This window comes from Amphibalanus amphitrite, unplaced genomic scaffold, assembly GCF_019059575.1.
Source record: "Amphibalanus amphitrite isolate SeventyFive unplaced genomic scaffold, NRLGWU_Aamphi_draft 000784F_arrow, whole genome shotgun sequence".
In the NCBI taxonomy this organism is placed as follows: domain Eukaryota; kingdom Metazoa; phylum Arthropoda; class Thecostraca; order Balanomorpha; family Balanidae; genus Amphibalanus; species Amphibalanus amphitrite.
This window is the reverse complement of record NW_024882278.1, coordinates 46,416-71,457: the sequence shown is the minus strand read 5'-3', so window position 1 is coordinate 71,457 and position 25,042 is coordinate 46,416. Positions and strand designations below refer to the sequence as shown.

The 25,042-nt window shown below is 51.1% G+C and overlaps 3 protein-coding genes across 6 annotated transcripts in view; 2 read left to right on the top strand and 1 right to left on the bottom strand.

Annotated features, from left to right (window-relative positions):
- LOC122366101 (protein EFR3 homolog cmp44E-like) overlaps window positions 1-21,460 on the top strand; it is a 60,047-nt gene extending 38,587 nt beyond the window's left edge. For 2 of the 4 annotated variants that reach the window (XM_043337932.1, XM_043337929.1), the window contains exons 10-19: window positions 2,611-2,769; window positions 3,369-3,502; window positions 8,339-8,511; window positions 8,790-9,021; window positions 9,510-9,635; window positions 10,016-10,206; window positions 10,594-10,705; window positions 18,551-18,556; window positions 19,868-20,029; window positions 20,351-21,372. In XM_043337932.1, the coding sequence (XP_043193867.1) occupies window positions 2,611-2,769; window positions 3,369-3,502; window positions 8,339-8,511; window positions 8,790-9,021; window positions 9,510-9,635; window positions 10,016-10,206; window positions 10,594-10,705; window positions 18,551-18,556; window positions 19,868-20,029; window positions 20,351-20,512 (1,457 nt within the window). In that variant the 3' untranslated portion in view covers window positions 20,513-21,372. Of the gene's footprint in view, window positions 1-2,610; window positions 2,770-3,368; window positions 3,503-8,338; window positions 8,512-8,789; window positions 9,022-9,509; window positions 9,636-10,015; window positions 10,207-10,593; window positions 10,706-18,550; window positions 18,557-19,867; window positions 20,030-20,350 lie in introns of all 4 variants that reach the window. The other 2 variants (XM_043337933.1, XM_043337930.1) reach the window with 1 other exon arrangement.
- Window positions 16,539-17,851, top strand: LOC122366102 (failed axon connections homolog). The gene has a single exon (XM_043337934.1). It carries the CDS (start codon window positions 16,734-16,736, stop codon window positions 17,649-17,651), a length of 918 nt encoding a protein of 305 aa, XP_043193869.1. The 5' UTR covers window positions 16,539-16,733; the 3' UTR covers window positions 17,652-17,851.
- Window positions 21,461-22,473: 1,013 nt separating the features above from the next.
- On the bottom strand, window positions 22,474-24,261 carry LOC122366087 (cell wall protein DAN4-like). The gene has a single exon (XM_043337903.1). It carries the CDS (start codon window positions 24,259-24,261, stop codon window positions 22,474-22,476), a length of 1,788 nt encoding a protein of 595 aa, XP_043193838.1.
- Between the last annotated feature and the right edge of the window lie 781 nt (window positions 24,262-25,042).

The following is a 25,042-nucleotide window of genomic DNA, read 5'->3' as shown; positions in this document are numbered from 1 at the left end:
TGCGCGCAACAAATGCCGCACTTTCAAATAAAGTCGCTAGGAACAGCGGAGATCCCAAAAAGTAAACAAAAGTAAAAGTCTAATATCTTGAAAACCGGTGAATATTTTTCGATGAAATTTGGTAGATATTCGTTTTTGCTCTTTCTGAACCGAGCGACATCACTTTCATGCCAATTCATTAACTTTTTTGAAGGTGGGAGGGTCCCTTTAAGTGGATGGAAGTATCCCATATGAATTCGACTTACTGCGCTGAGTAAAGTTGTGTCTATTCAGTTTCTAATATCAGTCCAAATGAATTAAATTAAGGGCGCAAGTTGATGCTACAGGCATCTACAGGCAGTTCACTTTGCAGAGCTCACTCCATTTACGCCGAGTGTAATGCGGCGCAACTTTGCACCAAATCGTCCTAAATAATTCTCGTTTCTAGCAAACTCATTTCCCGAATTTTAAGGTGTGTTGCGTGAGTTTGTATGCAGTTTGATTAATTTTATCCGTCCAGTGTTACCCGATGACTGTTTCCATTTGGTTACACTCTGCCAGCAGTCCGGGATCTCGACGGGTAGTCCGGATCCGGGTCTGGGATCTCCCTCTCTCTCTCTCTCTCTCTCTCTCTCTCTCTCTCTCTCTCTCTCTCTCTCTCTCTCTCTCTCTCTCTCTCTCTCTCTCTCTCTCTCTCTCTCTCTCTCCTCTTCTCTCCCCCTCTCTCTCTCTCTCTCTCTCTCTCTCTCTCTCCCTCCCTCCCTCCCTCCCTCCCTCCCTCCCTCCCTCTCTCTCTCTCTCTCTCTCTCTCTCTCTCTCTCTCTCTCTCTCTCTCTCTCTCTCTCTCTCTCTCTCTCTCTCTCTCTCTCTTTCCCTCCCCTCCCCCGTATGCCGCTGTTTGTGCCTGTGTATGTCTGCGGTGCTGTCATTTACAGCCTACAGGTGTAGTGGATTGATACCGATGTCTGTGGCACACACAACACTGTTGTTTACCTCCACCCGTGCACCCCACCCTAACACTCAGCTCCTGCATCCCATCCCTACAGCCCCGTCCCCAATACCCCCCGCCCTCCGCTCGTTCTTGGCACAGTAAACGGTTTGTGGGGTTATATGCGAATTGATGGTGGCACCACTATCCACTACCAAGTACTTACTAACTATTGTATGTCCGTGTGTGTCGTAAGAGGAGTTTTTTCAGACTCAAATAACGCTTTCATAGTTGTCTACAACCGGCTGCGTAACATTCCTTCTTTGATTACATATTTTCCTGCTTTTTTCGATGCTCGACCCGCTAGCAATGCTGATAATATTGCACTTTTTCCCAACTCTTGCGATAAGATTTCGAGGAAGAGCTATGATGATAATACTCGGTGAGGTGTCGATAGTTATGTCGCAATACTAGCTTCACCCATAGCTATCTCACTACTACCTTATTCTTCACCTAGTCTCTGTCGCCACGGTAGTGGCCGGCTCACCTGTGCTACCGCACGGGTTCTGCCAGCACCTGCCAACCTCGACACACGCGTAGGTGTCCTGTGCGGGACTCTAATGACGCCTCTGAGCGCGATACCCTCCCCAGGCGCCCCTCCGAGGCCCGTGGATCCTCATTACACCACACAGATGAGCGGCCGCTCGCCGAACGCGTGATATTAATCGCACTCGTAGGAACTGGAGAGGCGATGAGGGACGGGGAGGGGAGGAGGGAGTGTGGAGTTGTGATATATCCTGTTCCGGTCATTACGGAAGGCTTGCCGCCTTCGACGAAGATGGGGCGGACGTTGAGAGGGATTTAAGAGCGGCGGGAAGAGGAAGTCGTTCCATGTGGGTTGGGGTGGGGAAGGGGCGGCGCCGACTGCTGTGACCCAGATACAGAAGTCTGGGCGAGATTAGGACGTCTGGCGATGTCGTGTGTTGCTCGCTGTGGTGCTGCTTTCCCGTGTTTTATGTGCTGGAGTGGGGCTGACCTTTCTCAGTTCACGAGCAGCTGATGGATTTCAAGTGGACATGCAAGCGCTGACCTCGTATTCACCCTAAAGCTTTCGTACGCGTTGGTAGCCCGTGCTGCCTGTTGGCCTGCTTCTCTATCCGAGTTGCGTAACTCTCATATTGACATATTGGATGAACTAGCTAGAGTTGACGGATTAACCAATTTGTCCCCGACTTTGATCGGTGTGGAGACTGGCGTTTCATTTCCGTTACCGATTCCTCACAGGCCCTGGGCGCTCGACGGCCGTCCGATCTGTCATTTTCGATCGGCTCAGATTGATATCTCTGACAGCGTCCCCTCCCGGATCAAAGCTTTTTTCATTCCGGTGTCAGTGAGTTGAGTTACCCATGTAGCTGATGAAAGTTGCTGGCCGATTGTTGTATGTAACATTTACACTGTCGCGCTTGTAGGCCAACCCAAAGTATCTCGTCCACGTCTCACGGTAATCTTGATCCCACGTATTCATGTGCGAAGCGATGTCCCTCCGTGCTGGACATGATCAACTCTACTGGTATTGCCAATAACCTCCTCCCTGTACTTTCTCCTTGCCGTCTTCATCACACCCGTGTTCAGCAGGTTCCTCCATGCTTTAGATCAGTTCCGCCAATGTTGCCGATCTTACCCCCTGTTCGTCTGTGCGCCAGGTCCCTCCGTTCTGGAGATCATCAACTCCCTGCTGAGTCACCTGCGTCAGTCCGTGACTGCCGACCGCGGCGCCGGCACGCATAAGGACCAGAGCGACGAGCGGCAGTACCAGGAGGCGCTGATTGACGCGCTCGGAGAGTTCGCCAACAATCTGCCAGGTACGGAGAGGAGCGGTAAAGGTAGCGGAGGTTGGGGTGTTACCGATAGAAACAGAGTAAATATGGGATATACATACTAGGGGTGAAAGTGAGTGAAATAAAGGTGGACACTGGACAGAAAGGATCTTGAGGGTTGCTGGAAAGAAAGCGTGAGATGGACGATTTTACTAGTTCCGGGATTTAATGGTGTCTTTGAAGGGGTCTGCGGGGATGAACTATGGATGTCACCAAGGCTGGAACTGGGCTGAAATGGGGTGAACGGGGTAGAAGGATAAGTGATGCATCTGCTAATGGAGCTAGAGAGATTTTCAGTCTCCTGTGAACCCACTGACGGGGCGGAAGAGTAGCGAAATGGGTACACACCGTACCCACGAGAGCCATTTTTGTCAGTCGTACCGCGTGTCTTCCTGCTGCTCAGATGGAGTGATGTGTTTTCCGGGAACTGCACGGGGCCTGGAATGGCTCCATAAAGACTCCGTCCGAGCGGGGCAGACGAACCCTCTCACACCGCCGTCTGTGTCAAACTGAGAGAAATACTCTAATTGGCTGCCACATGTATAGATGGTGGGTGTATCTGACCTGTGTTGGCGTGCTTACAGACTATCAGAAGATCGAGATTATGATGTTCATCATGGGCAAGGTGCCGCAGTACCCGGGAGACCGGGAGCGTCAGGAGGCCGACTCGGAGGGCGAGGTGCTGCTACAGAACATGCTGCTCAGGAGTCTGCTCAAGGTGCGGTATCAACGGGGGCTATGGGGGAGACTGGAAGACTGCAGTGGGAAATATCTGCTTGGTAGGCATCCACTGGTGTCGTTTCTTAGCACTCAGCGAAAGTAAGCGACATATTATATCTCGTTATTGATCAACTGTGGTATTCTGTACCATGAAAATAAGTATTTCAACATTCACATCCACACCTACACTTTGGCTCGGAAACACAGAAAGTCAAGAAGCACATTTCTCATCCATGCCCACACTCTAACCACTCCTTCCTACACGCTATTGCCCAATGAGTGAGTGTCGATCGCATCTCAAGCACCCACATCCTACCCGCAGCGAAAGACGCACTTCATCTCATCTCAACGGCCGCCATCGATCCCCGGCCGTATGGTAACACGAGAGCCACAGACCCCACGTAACGACACGGAGCCAGTAATTACAATTAGCGGCGAACCAATCGCTGTTCGTCGTCTCTCTCTCTCTCTCTGGAGATTGCCGCTTCTGGTCGCGGGCGGAGAAAGGCTGCGTGACAGGTGGCATTACAGTCCACGGGGAGGAAGGAGGAGGGGCGTTGGGAGGATTGGGGAGCGTGCTTTGAGGACTATTGAGTGCCGGGTCCGTGGTAGTAGGAGGGGAGGACGTGCTTTGAGGACTGAGATAAGGGAATATGTTGCTGGGCTTGTATTTGTGATGCTATTGTATTGTATTGTATTGTATTTACATTTAAGAGCGATCCACATACAAAGTGCGTGGCGATTACTGCTCAGAATCCGTATCCGCGGTTGCTAATCTAATCATTCAAAACAGTTGCACATTCACTCACGTCAAAACTAGGACAAAACACTCTCAGGACAGCCTCATCGCTTTTACCCACCCCTATCCTATTGGTCAGCGACGATGTGCTGATTCATCGTCCACGATTGCGGCTTTAACAGCGCGGGCGAAGCGGGCGGGAGGCAGCTGCGACAGGTGAGGTGGCAGGCTGTTCAGCAGAGCTGCAGCTCGATAGCCAAACCGCCGCTTGCCCGTTTCCAGCCGTGGACGGGGAAGATGGAAGAAGTGATCTTGTCTGGATGGTCTCTCGCGGATAGCGCTATTAGCGACGAACAGGGCTGCTAGTTGCTCAGGTTCACGGCGCTGTATGACCTTGTGTGCGATGACAAGGGTGTGGAAATCGGACATACCGCGCGGGGACAACCACCCGAGTTTTGTTCGCAGGTCGGAGACATGGTCAAATTTACGGCGGCCGAAAATAACTCTAGCGGCGAAGTTAAGAATTTTTTGGAGTCGATCGAAATTTTTTTGGGACCCATTACCATAAACTGAAAGGCAGTACTGGATACGCGATACAACGAGTGCCGTCACGAGCGTTCGAATGATGCCATCTGGGAGACAGTGGCGCGCATGTGAAAGACCAATCAACAGTCCCGTACACCGGCGGCAGAGTTCAGAGACGTGTGCGTCCCATGACATAGTGCTGTCAAAAGTGACGCCAAGGTTCCCGACTTGTGCGCACGGTTGCAACGCTGCGTTGCGGAATGGTACTCTAAAGTCTGGTAATTTACGAAGATTTTGACGAGTGCCAAATACAATAAGCTGTGTTTTACTTGCGTTCACTTTGAGGGCGTTAGCGCAAAACCAGTCGTTGAGAGACGCGAGCGAGTCCTCCATGCGCGAGATGAGAACTTCGAGGTCCCGAGCTGGACCGCTAACCAATACTTGAGTGTCATCGGCATACTGAAACACTTTTGCGTCGCCCGCGTATAGCGATAAGTTGTTAGAGAAAATGGTGAAAAGAAGCGGCCCTAACGCAGAGCCCTGGAAGACACCCATGGCATTAGAAAGAGGCCTAGACAGCACTCTACGTCCGGATACATCTTTCAAAGACACGCTCTGAGTGTGTCCATGTAGATAGGCGGCGAACCAGGAAATTTCAATGCCGTGTAACATCAGTTTTTGCATCAGAAGATCGTGGTCAATCACGTCGAAACATTTACTGAGATCGAGAAGGCATAGCATTGACAAATCCCCCCTATCAGTGGCGGCCAGGATGTGTTCAGTGACAGACAGCAACGCGGTTTCCGTGGAGTGCCGGGGGCGGAAGCCGTGCTGGGAGGATGCCAGAAGGTGATTATGGGAGAGGTAGGCGTAGAGCTGCTGATGGACAATGCGTTCAACTACTTTCATGATTACAGGAACTAGGGAAATGGGTCGGAAGTTTGCGGGGTCTGAAGGGTTACCAGACTTGAACAGAGGGTGAACTGTGGAATGTTTCCATGAATCGGGGATGTCAGATTGGATTAAGCAGGTATTGATAATATGCAGGATGACAGCACCAATAGCGGGGAATCCGAATTTCAGCATGCGGACACACACGTTATCGGAGCCGCAGGCACTCGAGTTACGCATGCTGAAAATAATCCGCTCGAGCTCCCCCAGTGTTATCTCACGAAGTTGAAAACTGCATGCGCCGACACGGGTGAGACGCACATCCAAATCGGTGGGAGTGTTTTGGGCTCGGATCTCGTCAGCGACACGAGGACCGACAGATACAAAAAATGAATTTAAATCATCGGCAGATAGATCGGGCTGGATGTCTGGGCCGTCCTTCTTCGCGGCTACCACTGACCTGATGCACTGCCAAACTTTGTTGGGGCCCCGCTCCCCAATTTCCCTCCGTATCTCTATTCGCCTGTCTCGACGCACTGCCGCCCGGACTGAGCGGTTTAGGTCTCTGTATTCGCTCGAGTTGCGGCCTAGATGGCGAAGCGCAGCGCGACGTTGAGACATGAGGTTACGGGTGGCGGCGGAGACGGGAGGAGCGGTCGGGTTACGGATAGACACACGCTTGATTGGGGCATGGGCATCAAAAACAGGTACGAAGAACGACAAGAAAGCATGCCACTTGTCACTGACAGTTTCGGCAGAGAAGACATAATCCCAGTCGACATCGAGTAAGTCGTGATACAGTGCAGGGTGATCTAGGCGCTTAAAAGAGCGAGATGAGATAACGGCGGGCTTTTGACGCACTTTCGGCACATTGACAATCACGTCGATGATTTTATGGGGACTGAAGTGACAATAATTAACGCTGGTGTCACACACAAGTTCGCGTTTGTTAACAATACATACATCCAATAGAGAGCCGGAGGTAAAAGTTGGATTTGTTACTAGTTGATCTAAAGAATAATTCGATAAGAAGCTGATCAGATGTTGAGACGCGCGGAAATTCGGCCCCTTCAATAGGTCACAGTTGAGGTCCCCGCAGAGAACGAACGGAACTCTGGGGTAATCGATGAGGACCCGCTGCAGCTGGGCCTCGAGGTCCGTGAAGTCGGCGAGCAGGGCAGCCTCAGAGTGTCGGGGTGGCCGATAAAGGGAGCAGATGATTATCTGTTGGCCCTTGTCCAGCTTCAGCAGCGCCCACTGCGACTCCAGCTTGCTTTCGGAGCTCCCGCTGCCGGGGATCTTCAGTGTCATTGACGTCAAACTGTTTTTAGTGATGATGGCTACGCCGCCATAACCGCTGCCATCTGGGCGGTCCACACGACTGAGCGAGTAGCCCGGAATGACCAGGAGGCGTTTCGGGGTAGACGGACGTAGCCAGGTCTCGGAAAGCACCATTACGTCGTAGTTGCGGCGAGCGAGTTCGCAGGTCAGCTCTTGAAGTTTGGGTTTGATACTTTGAATATTTAGGGCGCCGATCAGCAATTTGGGCGGGTCGGTCGGCCGGCTGGACTGGAGAGTCCTCGATGCGGGGCGGGGTCCACATGCCGCTTCCGCAGGGCTGAGGGGGCGTGATCGATTAAGACAGCGGATGAGATACGCGGGAAGACTGCGCCGGATAGTCTCGGCTACTTCACGAGTGGTGTCGTTGCTTAGTCGGTCACGCACCGCCATCAGATGTGCCCGGTCGTATGCACGTCTGGCAGATTCAGCAGTGTGATCGTCCCGTCGGTGGTCGCTGGCCGGTGTTTGGCACTCTACACGGCGAGACCCGTTCGGGGCCCCAGTGCCGGAAGCAGTCAGCTGTCCGCTGCTCCCATGTCCCCTCGCACGCCGAGCGCGCCAGCCCGCGCGGCGGCCGCGCCGAGCGGGCCGCCGGGGCAGGGGGGAAGGGTCGGCCGGCATTGTTCGTTTAGCCGGCTACCGGCGTCTCAGGCGCCGGCCGGTCCCGGTAGGGGTTGGTCGCCATGACAACCGAGGACGGTTGGCAGAGGGCGGAGAAGTCGTTAAAAGCATCCGCGTCGGAAAGGAAATAGTCCTGCAGATATTGGCGATGAGTTCTTAGAGATGAATCAAAGCTCAGTATCGCAGCAGGTTGCCACGGCGCGGGAATGTTGGTGTCGTAAGGCTGTCTCGTCCGTCAGCCATCTGTCATTCATCTGTGACACCCTGTCACGTGTGTGTCACGCCCTGACAGTCGCCTTTCCCGCCTGTCAAAACTGTCCAACCCGCCGCCGCACTCACGTTTTGTACACCATGCGGTGCTGCGCGACGATGCCGGTATTTTAATTTCCCCATCTAATGAAATTCACCACCCTGCGTTCGCGTAATATACGCGCGTAAAGCGCCGTCCATTTCGTCTTCTAGCCCGGCTTGCCGTTTCACATCACGTATGAGATCTCTCTCGCTTCTCTCCACAATAAGACGTCATTCCTGAGCACAAACAGCTCTCAACTTTTCCAGTCGCTGCATACCTTATCTCCCTCTCTGCGACTTTCTCCGACTTGTTTTCAGTCGCACACTCTCAAGCTTTGAGTGAGTACTCTTCTCGGAATGTCACTCTCACGTCCTATCGTGTGTTTTTCTCTTTTGGTAGGTCTCTGACATTTCTCTGTTTACCAGGTGAGCACCAAATATACATCGCTTAACCTGGCCACGACGTTCCCGCTGTCGTTCCTGGATCCGCTGATGAGAATGTCACTGGCCCCCGATCCGGAGATCCGACTCATTGTTCAGCAGATTCTGCACACGCTCATCGACCGGAGAGGGAACCTGGCTAAACTGGATAAACCCAGGTGGGTGGCATAGGTTTGGTGTTTAGATAAACCCAGGAAGTGTAGGGTAGAGGAAATCGTTATTTGCGAATACCAATGCCGTATTTGAGAACAGGAAAGTCGCTATTTGAGAATGCCAAATAACAACCAAATAAGGAGTTTGCTAGAAAGTTTAACCGCCCTTTGCTTAAAAATAACAATGAATGCGACTGGCGGCTTATGTATTCTCATCGTCACCACCGCTGTCCAGAATACTCTGTCCGTTTCTCTAACATCACTCTCCTCCTCTCTCCCGACAGACTGGACGTCACCCAGCTGGACCTCCAGCTGCATAAGTGTTCCCGACAGGACGTCATGTTCATAAAACGGAACGGCCCCGAGATGCTGCTCTGTCTGCTGGAGAGTCTGGAGCTGGCCAATAACGGTCTGGATAATCTGGAGGCGGTGTACCGCACCCTGGCGCTTCTCTGGCTGGAGGTGAACGGACCCGACTTCCTGCCTGACGTGCTGCGGCTGACACTTGATATGCAGGTGGGTGGGGGTGGGACGGGCAAATGTTGGTGTGGGCTGGGAATTGGGATGGATGATATGATTGGAGGGGGTGGTGTGGATGATAGGGAACGCTGTGGGATGAGAGGCTGATGATCTGTCAGTGTGAGACAGCGTGGGTAACGGTAAGCTGGTGGGTAGGAGAGTTTTGACTAGCTTGTTTTGTGTTTGCTATTGGTGTATAATCTGTGTTGTAATTTTTCAGTATAATTTCCAGTAATTAACCTTGTATTCTACAAGGTACAAGGTACAACTTTAATGTAGTGTAATTTTCCGTATAACTGGAAACAATAACGTGACATAGGCTCCATGTCCATGAAACAATATTACAGTTTCAGCATTAGAGATTCTCTCACAAAAAATACCAACACAAAAATATGCTGTATAGCACATTTTATTAGAGAACTATCCAGTATCCTCTGAAACACTGAATCACTAACCAACTAAACGTTTACGCTCTGGTTTCACAGGAGATCGCCCTGAACTCGGAGATGAGCCAAACGCTGCGGATAAACCTGCACATTCTGGCCATTACCTTCGCCAACTTTGTGTCCTGCCACTCCAACGTGCCGGGGCTGTTCCAGTACGTCAAACAAGTACGTCTGTCATGTGTGGACTGTGGTGCGCATAATCGATGTCGCTTGGATCGTTACATTCTGTCAAGCGGTTGCGTCTAGTGTGCATTGTGTTAGGCACGCCGGTGTTGGTTCGAAGTGTCCCAGACATTACGACCTGACTTTTTGGGTGTGCGTTTTGAGGCCATGTATTTCGTTTAGGGTGGCTTGTTGTAAAGCTTTTGTGTAGCTGAGGTTCCAGAAGCCCTTTCTGCTGACCTTCATGAACAGGTGTTCAATGCTCACGCCTTTTCCGCCGATCCTGACTGTACCGCCCTCGTCCCGTCCCTAGAACTTCCTTGCTCTGTCACTGGCCCCCAACCCTTAACCCTCTAACACCCCCCCCCCTCCCCCCTCTCCAGGTGGTGTCTGCCCGCCAGCTGGCCTCCTCCCACCTCCTGCCGGACCTGAAGAGTCACTACGATCCGCACCTGGGCCGCGAGCCGCCGGCCGCTCCGCTGCTCCTGGACCAGGCGCGGCTGACCGAGGTGCTGACCACCCACGGACTGGACGCCAGCCGACTGCAGACGCCCTTCAGCAACATGATGCCTAGGTGGGACCGGGGGAGGATGGGGTTTGGGATCGGGGGTGAAAAGGGGTGTGGGATGTGGGCCGGGGAAGCGGAATATGGTGGGATGTGATGGGGGACTTGATCCTACTTGATCCGCTGAATAAACCGAAAGAATATGAGGCATGGTGGCTTCAGAAGACTTTGAAAGCTGCCAGGTAAATCTACGTCTTTTGAGTGGAGAGCGGAGGTATCCGCACTTAATCTCTTCTGCAGGCGACATTCTAGCTGTGTTCTCAGTGTCTTCTCTCCACGTGTAAGTGCATATTCATTCTTCTTTGTTATCATTCCCTCCCCTGGGTGGCAGTGTAGCCATAGAAGTGGTGGAGCCTCACTGACAAACTCTTACCTGCCCATCTCTGTGTGTTTCAGTTCGGCGTCTGTGTGGCAGAAGCGTCAGAGCATCCTGCAGAACAGCGACCGGGACCTGAACAACATCACAGTCGAGGTGGACAGCATGTCCTCCTCCATAGGACTCTTCAAGGTGAGCTGGGATGAGCGGAAGGACTTTCTCTTTTATCCGCCTCTCTCTCTCTCTCTCTCTCTCTCTCTCTCTCTCTCTCTCTCTCTCTCTCTCTCTCTCTCTCTCTCTCTCTCTCTCTCTCTCTCTCTCTCTCTCTCTCTCTTTTCCTTTCTCCAAACACCCTCCCTTTTCTCTTCACCCCGGCCTTTTCCCTCGGGTTTTCTTAGATCTCGGATGACGCCTGCACGTGTCAATCCTGGAAGCGATACATTCCCCTCATCATCAGTGACAATCATCAGGGACTGGGAACTGCGGCCTTACTCGAACAACTCTTCAGATGAAACTCCTGGGTGATTTGTGGGGATCATAGATTGATGTATTACTTCGGTTTGAATTGGTAAATCTTAGGCTCAGCACCCAATGCGAGGAAACACGGCACCTTGCCCTTGTTATCGCTATCCCTTATTTTAGAAGTCGTGCTTTATGCTTTAACGTTTGCATTGTAATTATGTGCTATGAATAATCTCGCAAGTAGCATAGTTATTCGAATTGTTACATTTTCCCGACTCAATGTGGTTAACCATTGTGCTGCGAGCCTGCGACCTATCTCGTCTGTTTAGATGTTTGCGGTTTCCTTTATTCCCAATGATGATTTAGTCAAATGCGCCTACTCCCGTTATGAAACACACCGTGTGAATAAAAAACCACGTCAGCAGCCGCCGGTCCCACCGCCTTATCCCTGTCAAAGAAGGTTTTTATTATGCCAGTTTGGCCAGCTGCATTGTGCAGCTGCTAGCTCAAGCCGACTGGTTCGAACCCGGCGTTACTCACTGAGTAGAATAGCTGTATGGTGTAGGCTGTTGACCCCACATTTTCACAGTGGTACTATAGCTGTGTTGTGCAGATTCGGAAGGCTAGTGCGACTGCTCCACTCCTCTCCACTCTCTCTCCCTCTCTCTCCGCGGTATGCGCTCTGCAGGCTGTTACCTAGTGCGGCTGTTGTATGTGATACCCAGCGTGGCTCTGCTGCCTGCACCTCGCCCTCCCACTACGGTTTATGAACGCTGTGTGTTACCTGTTGGTAGCTGATGTGCTGTTGCCTAGCGCGGATGCTGTATGTGAATCCCGGCGCGGCTGGCGTTGTGCTTTGTCAGTAAGGATTCCTCACAACCCACGCGGCTCTTAACCCGACTGTACACAGTCACTCTCAATGTTCCATGCCCTGTCATTAGGTGTGGATGTTGGCGCTGTTGTCCCAGTCAGCACGGGCGAATTATGTGGTCTCACTACGGCCTATGATCGGGGTATCGTTTAAATAAAATGCGTTAAGTTCATGTCGGTCTAAAGTGACACCATTATCTGACATCATTACCAGATGAAGTGAAGCGTGTACGACGCTCGCTGATTTTCGTTGGCGGCACTATTCATAGATGTCTCTGGTGTTCCGATATGCTGTTTTATCGCTCTCCCTTTGTGGTTGGATGTTACCGTGTTATTCTGGCGTTCGATGTGAAGCTTTTGCCGGCAGTTGAAATGTGCACGCCATTTCTTATACATCATGTTGTGGGGTGTCTCTGCAAGTGTGATGGATTGCTTGCATCTCCGTCCCCCGCTGCAAAAAAAAAAAAATGTATCGATCGGCGAGAGTCCCCTGTAAGCTTTTCTGTCATTAAGTGCGCAGGCTAGGACATCGCTTCAATTTGCGTTAATGTCAGTGTGTCCAAAATTGTAATGATGCGGGGAAATCCGCCCATAATGAAAAGTATAATGACATCCTAAAAATACAAATAAAAACATCCACACAGCAGTCACGACTCATAATAACAACCTCAAACCAAACATCTAGGAGCAAGAGAAACACAAACCTCGCAAACTCTTACAAGACGCCAAGACAACCATTCGAATACCCCAAATGTTCAAATATATGACCCAACTTAAACCTCATTTAACATCCCGAATATCAGAATGCTTTCAAAGTTTTATGAGTATTTAATATTTCTACATCATTTTCTCGTGACATAAAAAGGGTCGAAGTCAAGTTTTATTAACGACATCCTTTCAGGCCTTTTTTCTACATCCTCCCCCGTAAAATGAATTTAGTCACACTGGTTAATGTAATACCTCATAAACGTAATAGTAGCTGGTTCAACAAGCAGTCTTCGCTTCCTTGTGCTCTGTTTATGCATAGTATGCGTCTCCTGAGCGTGGCTTCTGCTATTACGTACAAATCTATCCTTGAATTCGTGTGCTTTTGGTGTACGCTACTTTGGACGCTTTCGTTGTGCACTTTTTGCACTTGCGTTCTATACAATGCTACTCTTTAATATGCACAGACCGTACCTTTGATGCCTTTCGTCTATCGATTGCACCTTATGAATCATGCTGCATTTCCGTCTCGCTATTTTGGATTTCCTCCCAGCTTTGGTTTTTTTGCGCTGTTCGTGTAGACTTCTTATTCTCTCGCACCGAGCTGCGTCTTTCGCTAGCTTTCTGTTGGCAATCCGGTGGTCTCCAATCTCGGCAGCTCAAAACTGTCTGTCCATGCCCTTTTGGTCCTTTTCCCGTTGGCCTTGGCGAAATACTGCCCTATAATTCTGGTAATCCTTGGCGGTCCTACAGAGTAACTACAGATATATTCGTGAGTTCATCTCCGAGCCTGTCAGGTGGTGTCCTTTCTTTGGCACTCTGCTAGCTGTCGAGTCATTTGGGCTCAAAAGATGGCCACTCGGCCTTCAGCGCTGCTACGTTAGCCTCCAATACGTCCTCACCGGTCCCCAACGACTGGTGGCCGCTGTTGCAGGCCGCTCGCTGGTGTCGCGGCGAGAGTATGCTGCGCGCCTGTGGCCGCGCCCGGCCGTGCCGCGCCTCGCCCCGGCGACAGGTGGTCTTGTAGCACGTGGGGCGTCGGCCCCGGGAGTTCATGTGCTGAGCGACCCGGCCGCGCCGCCCGCCCGCCGCCCCCGCCCCCGCCACCGCCCGAACTCAGGTACCGCAGTCGGCAGCTGCGCCGGCCCGCCTCCAGAGGACTGTGAGCTCGGAGTGAGATATTGAGCCGCTGTGGGCTAGTGAGCTAGTGAAGTGAGCTGGACGTTGAATATTGGTAGATTGTAAAGTGAAGTGAATTGAGATTGTCAACCTAGAGCGGATATTGTGAAACTTTGCTTGAGTTTTGTCGAGCTATTATATGGTGAACTGACTGGACCCGCGTTCATCTTGAGATCGTCTGGTCTGAAATCAGTTTTGCTTGATCTTTTCCATTGTAGTCATTCTGCCTTCGTCTATGTGTCGAACCGTTCGCTTCCATTACATTCTATCATGACAACTCACATTTTTTTTTTGCACTGTCAGTGGGTGCGGTAAAGTAAACGCTGTCGCGGCTCGGCCCTGACACGTCTGCAAATATGGCTTGTGGCTTTGACTTTGGTGAGGTCTGAGAGACGCTCGTGCTGAGCTGCCTTCAACAGCGGAACCTGTGCCCGTTCTTTGGACACATCACAGGGGTGTGACTCACCCAGTAGGTCGTGAGGTGGTTGGAACACTGTGCCACCTGTGTACTGTCAAAAACTCTCACGCGACGGGACGTACTACCGTAGGCGCAGAGGCAGTGGGTGAGATTGCGACTTTGGTGTGCTGAGTGTCGATTTGACCAGCCTTCACTAACGCACAATGTATTTTGGTGGGTGCGTGAGGGCGAGGAGTAAAATGTGTTCTAATCAGTGTGCCTCGATTGGAGGCAGGGGTGTAAGTTGTCGCTGTAGATACGAGTATATGACCTGTTTCTGAGTTTGTTGTCTCGTTGAAAATGGTCCATCGCCACTTGACATTAAGTTGCATGTGAAACTAGCCTGGACATAAATTCTATACGACTGTGATGCTCTGTTATGTTTTCAATGTGATTGAGCAACTGGTAGATTTTTGCTTCGCCATCCTTGGTGCCGAATTAGAGTGACGTCCTGAATGGCAAAAGATCAACAACCAGTTATTATTTTACTGCAGATTTCAGTTGCTCGACGCTTTTTAGGTATCGGTCCTGATTTGTATTGACCTAAGTAATATAGAGACAGGCTTTATTTTTATTCGCAAATACCGGGTGTGCTGATCCATGTGAGTTTATCTGTCTGAGCTTTTAAAGCCGCTCTGTTTTAGTAAGATGATCTCAGTCTGAGCCTTTCAGCTGAGTGTGTTTTTTGTTTAATTAAATGAGATAATCTCTGTCTGAGCCTCTAAGCTGTATATCTATTCTGTTAAAGTCAGATTATCTCTGTCTATGCCTCTGAGCTGTGTTTGTTCGTCCGCGTTTGCTCAGCTTCGCTCGCTTTCCGAGCGTCACCAAGAGGTGCGTGTTTATATCGCGTTTGTCGCGTCTGTTTGACGCATTGTGAACGCTTGTACTGTACATTTTCTGCGGATGCGACGGCTGGATGCTGAGCTCAGTACAAACCTGACGTTAGCTGATGAGTGTGACGAGTGTAGTGTATGGTATGATGATGAGTTTGATGACTGGACGAAGCTGAAGGGATTCGATCGGAACGACGTCTTCAGAGAAGGGAGACCGCCGTGTATAGGTACGAATTACCCCGATGTTGTTGCCTCTGTAGTCTCTGTTCTTTTCTTTGTTCAGCATTCTCTGTCGCTCTTTATTGTATCCTTGGATAGTTTTAGGCAACCTAAGCAACTTGGTCGTTTCGATGTCCGGCAACTTCGCTGTTTGATGTGGAACTGATGTGTATGTGTATTTTATCTCGATGTGTCGCACCCTGGGCGATAAGCTCCACCCTTAGACCGGCCCCTTCCCTCTCTCAAACTGCACTGTATACTGCTATCTTTCCATGTTGAACGCTATCTCTATTTGCGGTTGAATGTTTGCTGTTTGATTGCTCGCAATGTCAGAAGCTCTGCTCCGCGCCCAGTGTGTTTATCCACCACACTGCCCCTCCGCTGTACTGCATGCTGTGTTCGCTGTCCCTTGTGTCATGTGTGTCCCCTCTCCGCTGTCAGTGTGGGCTTAGGCGGTGGACCGGCGGCTGATATTTGACTTGGGAACAATTTCGCACTTTGCGAAGTTGGCCTGACCTTCCCGAATGGTAGTTTTGACGTTTGTGAAAAAGTCTATGAAAACGTATTCTAAATTAAGTAAAAAGCATTCGATCTAAGTAAATTTGGCGCATTGCGCCACCATTTACTGGATACATACAAAAGGAATTGAAAGGAGCGTAAAACACCCCTTTCTCGTCACTATGCGACGTATCTACGTATTGTCCATACTCGTATATTATCATACGTGGACGTTGGACGCGGACATTAGACGTTGGACGTCGGACGCCGCCGCCCATTGGAGAATGATAACGCTATCGTTACCTCGGTAACGGCTGATAGAAAGCGACGTTGCCGCCTCGATGACGAAATGGTACCTACCTGATGGAGTCGCGTACCGGGCTTGCGATACACTGTTGGCTGACACACTAGCCTCAGAAAAATAATACGCATCTACTCGTTTAATCTAGGTACCTGATTCAGCTGCCTCAATCCAGGACTGACTACTGAAGATACTGGTACTAAAGTGAAAATCCTATTGACTGGAATCATTAGCTCCTAAACACCACTCGGCCTGTGCTGCATGCTAGATCCAGCCACATTGAGATTGTGTGGAAACTGGCATGTGTGCGTTACTAGTCAAACATCTCGCGCAGGGCCGACCTTGAAATGACGACAGTCATCATCACATCGCTGTTCAGGACCGGCAGCGGTCGCAGACGATCTACCCGTAACCAGCTGGACACATTGAGGCGTCGAATAGTGGCAGATACGCAATGCGACGAGAAAATCCTTCAATGAGCGGTGTACCGATCAGTTTTGTTATCGGTTTTAGTGCCGGCCGCTGCGGCTCCTATCGGCGCGCTCTGGGCGATACTCCTGACGCTCGGCGCCGTGCTGACGGTGCACTTCTGACCCCCGGAAACCCCGTCACTCGAGTGGCCTTGGAGCGCTCGCCGGCCCGCCAGTCGTGGTGCTCCGTCCGCGGCGTCCGGACCGTCTCTGCTCATCAGCCATGGCGTTTGTGGCTACACCGGGCGGTGTGGCGATCCCCCGTCCCCACGCCGTGTGGCGCGAGGTGTCGCACTGTGCGCGCACCCAGACCGGCAGAAAGGTCGGGAAGGTGGTGCTCGCCGCCGCCATCCTCGGCGTTGGACTGAAGCTGTACAAAAAGTACAAGGCGCACCAGCGCCGCCAGCGCTGGAGCCAGGCCGGCAAGGACGTGGTGGTGCTGCACCAGTTCGAGCGCGGTACCAACATGCCCAACCTGTCACCGTTCGCCTTGAAGCTGGAGACCTACCTGCGGATGGCCGGCATCAAGTACATCGTGGACACGGAGGAGCCACAGGGCGCGCGTGGAAAGTGTCCCTGGATCACCATCAACGGGGAGGAGCTGTCCGACTCTGAGCTCATCATCGACTACCTGGCCAAACACTTCAATAAGCCTATCAAAGAGGAGCTGAGTCCGTCCCAGCACGCCATTGGCCGAGCCGTTCAGGTCATGCTGGACGAGCACACCATCGTCGCAGTCGCCTACAAGCGCTACGTCCTGGACAGAATGTCCTACATCCTCAAGTGCTTCCCCAAGCAGTATCAGCTCATGATGAGGATCTTCTACCCGGCCTTCAGCAAGCAGCTGAAGAAGTACTTCTTCACGAACGGCATGGGCCGTTTCAGCGAGGAGGAGGTGCTGTTCTTCCTGCGCCGCGAGCTGCGCGCGCTGGAGGACGTGATCGGTGACAAGCAGTTCGTGGTGGCCAAGACACCCAGCACTTACGACGCAGCCGTGTTCGCAGAGCTGACCCAGGTTATCATCGGCTGCGCCCCGGAGGTGGAGCGCTACGTGCGAGACAACCACGCCGTGCTGGTGCAGTACTTCGAGAGGATGAAGGACAAGTACTGGCCCGACTGGGACCAGTGTCTCTCGCAGTAGCCTGCTGTCCCGCCGAGTGGCGTGTAGTTCTTCAGGGTATTCGGTGCCAGATCAACGACTCAGATTCCGCTCATGATTAACGAAGTTTTTGGTTGTTTGGAATGTGTGTAAGCTCTGCATAGTGCAGAATGTGTCTTCCGTTGGATAATTCATGTGTTCGCCTTTGACATGTGTGATATGCAATACATTTAATGAATGTACTTGGGTCTCTCTTTGACGTAGCATCGAAACACGATAAAAGTACGAAATGTTACGAATCGTCGAACCAAACTAAAACTTATCCCTCAGTGCATCTGCCGTTCCAGGCAGAAAGAAAAAGTCCAAACATTTAGTACCCTGAGTTGGCCATTAGCGTTGCATAAATACGTTGTAAGATCAGATTGGCCGCGTCATTCAGCCTTGGACCTTGGTACGAGCTGTCCTCGCGCCGCTGCCGACTGTGCTGTTCGTGTTGTCAGCCTCAACAGTCTGCTGTTGTGCCCCCACTCCTCTCCTTTTCTGCTCTCTCCGTCCTGACGCTTTCTTACTCCTCTCCTCTGGCCGACCTCTTCTGCAATGCTCACTGCTCCGATACTCTGGCTTCGCAAGCTGATCCCAGCTGTCTTTCTGTCTCTGACTCAACTGCTCCCCATATTTCTCAATCTGACATAAATTCATTCGTGTCCGGACTGTAAATTGGCTCTCTTGTGTCCAGCGACACCTCGAGCCCAAATATGACTCCACACAGACTCCATTTTATCTTTATGACTTGTCCAGCTCGAGTATCTCCCATGACTACTGAATGACTCGCTTCTCTCCTCGCTCTCCACCCCGCCTCTCGTTCGCTCGCTCGCTCGCTGTGTGCCATGTGCGGATCCCGCTGCTGCTGCCGCTGCCGCTGTCGATTGGTCGACCGATAGCATCACGTAAGTGGCCAACAGTGGCCCGGTGAACCTTCTATCTCCTTTATCTGCTCCCTTTCTGCCCTCTCGACGGATTATGGTAGCACGCCTTTTGCTAGAGTGGGGTGCGGTCGGCACTGGTGCTAAATGCTATTGCATGCTGGAATACTCTGTGTGAACACCTTAGGGTGCCGACTAGCCATGCTAAACTGCATGTATTGCGGGGGTGATGGTTCGGGACGTTTTGCTGGTCATTTGGTGTTTGGGATTAGATAGATCATGACATTTCTTCCCTCGTATTTTTATAGGAGTTACACTTTTTATGCTTCCAAAACTTCGAGGTCAATGTCATAAAATATGATAGAGGTACCCTTGTGTAGTAGCGACTAGAGGAGCACATACCTACATTACGGACTCCATAGTTGTTAGAACCTATCTATGATTATGAAAGTCATCTAGCAATATCATATACAATCTTGCGTAGAATTACATTTATGATCCTGTAGGTGGTGTATCGCCCATTAGCTTAGGAACCATTATCGTTCCCAGAATACCACCCACGTTTAGTCCCTGGGAAAGTTGCGCCTGCACACCAGTCCCAAGGTGTACCTAGTGGTGGTGTGCTCCACTGACCTCACGGCTTCACACATCTGCCTCCCTCTCGGAGGGCGGGCTCGTTGTTACGGGGAGCGTGACTGGGTGTCACGACCCGTGCCGGTCACGGGTCAGCGACCCACGACGGTCACTGACCACTGGTCACTGGTTACGACCAACACCGGTCATCGGCCGCAACCGAATTCGAGTCACTGGTCCCTTGGCAGACCTCGCAATATTCACTGGTTTCTGATCACTACAGATTTTGTTAGGTAAACCTTTTGGACCACCAGATTGGTAGACCGCCTGCTAGACTGGTTGGTTTGTTTAAACCTCCAGAGGCTAGTGTGAAGGCAGCGATCGGTGTTGATGACTTTTCTTGTGCATTCTCACTATTTTTCAATGAATGGGCTATATCTTGGATTTGATTGCATGCGAGACTGACCGGATGTGACAAATTTTCATTACCTAAATAGGAGGATAGTGTCAATAAAGCTAGCCACATAAATTGCGCTGGAATCCGCATAAAGTGCAAGAAGCACCCTATGTGATGACCAAATTATCTCCAGTGTCTATAATTTATTATTTTCGTCTATTACATTTGCCCTACCGTGGACTAACAGCTGCTTTATTTTATTTTTGCAGTTTGCTTACAGCGATCAGCTACTTACCCGGTGTCACCATGCTGTCCTTCTCGTCTCTGGCTTTGCTCCCTCTAACGCTCCCCTGTCTGTCCCAAAGCCGAAGCCGCCGCCGGAGTCGGTGAGTTTCGAGGCGATGCGTCGCCTGGTGAGAGCACCGCCGGAGGAGAGGAGGGCAGAGCAGGAGGAGGAACGTCAGAAACTGACAGAGGCGTGCCGCACACTCAGTCTGCACGCGCTCAGCCAGCAGAGCGGCGCCGGGGTGAGAACGGGAGGGAGAGGGAGAGGGAGGGTGGAATGGGCGGAGGGGAGGGAGAAGGCGGGGATGGCATGACCGTCTGGTGGAGAGTCATAAGAGTGTTGATAAGGCATGGTCGATCAGTGAATAAATTCAAGAATGTGATGGAGGGTAAAATAATAATTCTTGATTTCTGACATTTTGATTTAAAAAAAAATCATCATTTTTTGGAGTGTCTATGCTTGGGTAGCACAGATGCTGGTATGCATGTTTAGGCACCACAGCATTGTTATCCGTCCCATCGCTTTATTCGGCACTTTTCTGACCCCCTTCCTCCTTTCACAGGCTGACACGCTGCGTGAGAAGCTGGACGAGATATTCGCCCGCCTGAGTGACGCTCCGGACGGCGAGGCGGCCGGCGCGCTGAGCGACGACCCGGGTCAGCCTCCCGTATACCGGGCACCCACACTTCAGGAGATGCACTTCCCCGAGCTCTTTGTCTACTGAACGGTGACGTAGGCAAAGCGGTCCCTCCCCAGCTTCTTCTAGCTCTCTGGAATCTGTGCGGGAGAGTGGTAGCTCGTCTCGGCTTGCTTCCCTGCTCGCTGGGCTGCTGTAGGCTAGTCTCTGTGAGCAGTGTCAGGTGTGGTGGGGCAGCTTCCAAAGGATGACAGCGAATGAGCTGACCGGTTTAGCGACTCATCCTCTTCAAGACGTAGAGCGGGGCATACTGTTAGGACGGAGAGCGGGGCATACTGAGCCGTCGTTGGGTACGACGGTAACTAGAGTGGCCTTTTTGGATGCATCTAACAACGCGTCATTGAATTCCGAACATTCATGGATGTGTTTAAAAGAAATTTATTCCAAAGACGTCAGGCAACAGGAAAAGGCATGTGATGTGAAGTTTCAGGGCACCTGAAAAAATATTCTATTGTAGCAGACGTGTTACAAGATGAGCTGAGCGAAATAAGAATCAGCTGGTGGTCTTTTGGTCATATCAGGATTGGCAAATGGTCCATGCGCTGTTGAATGTCGGTTGTCCGCTTATATTTTGTCTGTGTCATTCGAGGATATTCTACGATGTCACCCGAATCCCTTACTGTGGTTTATTGCTTGGCTAGTTTGACGTGGTTGTTTTATCAGTAGCCTGCGGTTTATGTGATGTCCCTGCTCTACTCGGATCTTAGTGTCGCTAACGTAAATTGTGAACAAGTCATATTGCTGTGAGCTCAATATTCCTACAGAATAGCCAATCTATCTCTTGAACTGTTGTACCATGGAATGCTATATGTGTTAAATTGTTGATTTTGAAATGACTAATGGCGATGAATAAAATGTGAAATCGCCAATACTTACTTTGTAATCGATGGTTTATGATACGTAAGACTGTTTAGATGTGTAACAATCGAGTCCACATAATCAAACATCAAGCCAAATACAACACCATCCTGACTTATAGGATGAGAGCACAACTATCTCAAACGTTTTCTGACCACTCCCAACTACGCATCGGCGCCACTTGACCTTCACATGCCGGCACTCAGCACAGGTCAACTCATAGCTCATTTCGACACACCGGCTACCACATTTTTCCTCCTGTCATACATACGATACCCGTTACAGCATGCCTGCCCACTGACTGTTTCAGGATGTGGATAACGCCGCAATGCCGACATCGTTTTCCCTCTCATGCCGCCTGTCCTTGTGCTCGCTCGTGCTGTGCCGTTTTACCTACTGCTGGCTTGCTCAGCGCAGTGCTGTCCAGTGTTGTCCCTTTGCACCGAGCCGAGCCGGCGGGTCTTGGGGTGCAGGTGTCGACCCCAGACAATAGACATGAGACAACTTCTGGTTACGTGTATGTGCTTCGTAACCTGAGCGTGTGCACCCAGCGGCCCAGTTTTTCAGGGTTGCGGGGCGGGAGCACGGGTTTTTACCGGGCCAGAGAACAGTGAACCTTTATCCGACCCGCCCCCCCCCCCCCTCCGAACGCTGTCGTCAGGAACGATTGCCTCAACTAACGGGGGTTGAAGCGTGATTGGGTGTTGGAAGCTGTTATTATGCGGGCAATACGGCGAGGTAGGTGGTAATAACGTGTATTTCAGAAGCAGCAACGTGTTCATACACTGGCATTACGGACACAGCACGTATGAAACGATGAACTTCCTCGCAAGGTCACTGCCGGCTGCAACAGCACGGGTCCGTTTGTCTGAGATTGCATAATCTGATGACCCCGTGCTCTTCATCAACTTCCCTTGGCTCTCAGTGCGATTAGTCTGGAAGCATGTCACTTGTCAGCAAGATGAAAATGCGACAACAAACACTCACGGATCACAAAACGCTACAATCTTGCTTTCATACCTTTCATTCTAGTTGTATTCACGGAACAATCGGGCAACAGAGGCACAATCAAGTCAACAGTTTTAAAATATTATCATGTTGACATTATGTTGATTTACCTGCGAAGTTTCTTATTCTAGATTATCAAGACCTTCGGCGGCAGCTTCCTCGTCGTTCTGACTATTGAGCTCTGCATTGACCAGCTGATGAAGCTTCGCTCTGGGCTGCTCTGAATGTTTGGGATCCTCTTCCGACATCTTTTCGTCATTGTCATCTTCGACATCTTCTGTCTCATCCTCTTCATCCTCTGTTGACGGTCTCGGCCCGCGAGGCAGCGACTTCCTTATCTTGCCGCGTCGCCGTGGCTTTGGCCGAGTCTTCTTGCGTGAGCCTCGGATTGACGGGCGGTTTTTCACCCGTTCTCGCAGTGCGCGAAGGAATGCCGAGGGTGTGACTGGCTCTTGGCTCTCTTCTGATGTCTCAGGTTCCTGGCGTATCGAAATAGTTTTGGTTTGTGGTACATCGCCTTTCAGCAAGGCTGCTATTCTCTCGGCCTCAGTCTTGACTTCTGGGTCTACCTTGACATCGACTTTCAAATTTTTGGAAGCCTTTTTCGCTTCCATGTTCTGTTTCAAGCCCTCCAAGTCGGCCCGAGATGCTTCGATTTGAGCGGACGGTTCAGGGTCAATAGTTAGCCCGTCAGATTCTTCTTCGATTGGTGGAGGATCTTCTTCATTTTCTTCTTCGTCGTTTGACGAGGTGTCCGCTGCTGTTTCATCAATCGTCTGCATCTTCGGTTGCTCGTCATCTTGCTCTGCCGGTTGTGAATGATAGGTCTGAGTCGCAGATTTCGTCCCCGACATGGCCTTCGTCTTCTTCTGGTTTGACTGCTTGGCAGCCTGCATCTGCTTCAGTAACTCCCGTACCAGCGCCATCCGCAGTTCAGGTGACATCTTGGGCAATGGACTCTTTGTGGGCGTGTTCCGATCCTCACCATCTTCCTCGTCTGTTGCCTGGATGTCTGGCTTCGCAACTTCTACATCATAGCGCAGTGATTCTCGTCTCGATGTGACTAGTCCAGGGTTAGCTGTCGTGTGCTCGTCAGGTCTCGGCATCACGGAACTCGGCTCTTTGTAGCTTGACGTCGTTTGAATGGGCTCTATCTTCGACCCATCTGTGGTTGTTTCAACCGAAGTCGGTGTGGTGAAGCGCCTCCTCTTCTTGATAAACGGTACGGACCTTGTCATCACCTGTTCCAGGAGTGACAGCGGAGGTGTAGTCACCTCTTCGGACCTGATTGGTAGCACTTCGGTTGTTGTGGTGGGTACTGAACTGAGCATTGTGGTTGTTGACCTTGTTGTTGTGGTTGTTTCGCTCGTTGTGGTCATTGTTGGCTCTGTCGTGGTCGTTCTCTTTGTCGTGGTTGTTGACTTTGTCGTAGTAGTTGTTTGTGTTGACGTTGTGGTTGTTGGGCTCGTTGTTGTGGTTTTTGGCCTTGTTGTGGTTGTTGTTCTCGTTGTTATGGTTGTTGGCTCTGTTGCTGTTGTTGTTGTTGTTGTTGGCTCTGTCGTTGTGGTTGTTGTTGGCTTTGTCGAAGTGGTTGTAGGTCTTGTTGTGGTTGCTGCTGCTGCTGTTGTAGTAGTTGTTGGTTGATCGCTTGTCGATGACGTCTGACTTCTTGCAGTAGTTGAACTGGCGACTGAGGTCATCGAAGTGCTTTTTGTAGGATCTGGTATGGTCGTCTCTGGTTTAAAGTTGCTTGTGGTGGGGCTCAGGCGGGTCGTTGTGGTTTTTAGACTGCTTGTTACGGGTGCTGTACTGGTCATGGTAGATTTCGGACTAGTAGTTTTAGGCTCGGGGCTCATCTTTGCTGGCTTTTGACTGGTGGTAGGCTTGGGACTGCTCTTTGAGCTGGTCATTGTAGGCTTCGAACTTGTCGCTCTTGTCGCTGGGCTTGTAGTAGGCTTTGTACCGGTTGTAAAGGCTTGAAGAGTCGTTGAAGTTGATGTAGAAGTAGTGGTGGTGGGTGGGTTTCTTGTAGTAGACGTTGGAGAAGTAGTTGCAGTTGCTTGCCTGGTCGTGGTAGACGGCTGACTGGTCAGTGCAGAAGGGAAGCCACTAGTGGTGCCTGAACTTGATGTTACAGTCTCAAACCAATCGTCAACTGTCGGTACAGCTACCGCTTCGAACACCATTGAGCTGGTCGTTCCTTCCTCTCCCTCGTTGAAGTAGTCTCTCGCTTCCGTAGCTGGTGCCACCAGCCATTCGCCGAATGTGGGAATGGCAAACATTTCAACCACTGGCGGGCTGGCCTGTGTCGTCGGGAAATCAATAGTTGTGGGTGGCTCTCGAAGATATGAAGCGTCGCTGGTAGTTGAGGTGGTAGGTGAGGCTAATGGTTGAGGTGTAGTAATCGCAGCATATGTCGGGCTGGTGATTTGCTGAGATGTCTGGATATTTGAAGGAATTGTCGTTTGAAGATGTTCAGTAGTGAGCGTGGACCTCATCTGCACCTCTGGAATGACTTCAGTTGTCAGCAGCACCTCGCTGCGACTGGTGGGCGTCGAGGACCTCTGCAGTCCGGGCGCCCCAAACCCCAACCCATCGTCCTTATCATCGCTCCGGCTCGCTTCAGTCGACTGGTACTGCTCGGTAGTCATAGGAGCTGTCGGTGGAGGGCGCAGAGATCCTGCGTACCGT

Excerpts from the sequence above, each read along its gene's own strand:
- LOC122366102 (XM_043337934.1), top strand. The coding sequence starts at position 16,734 with ATGGCGTTTGTGGCTACACCGGGCGGTGTGGCGATCCCCCGTCCCCAC.
- LOC122366087 (XM_043337903.1), bottom strand. The coding sequence starts at position 24,261 with ATGACCAGCTCAAAGAGCAGTCCCAAGCCTACCACCAGTCAAAAGCCA.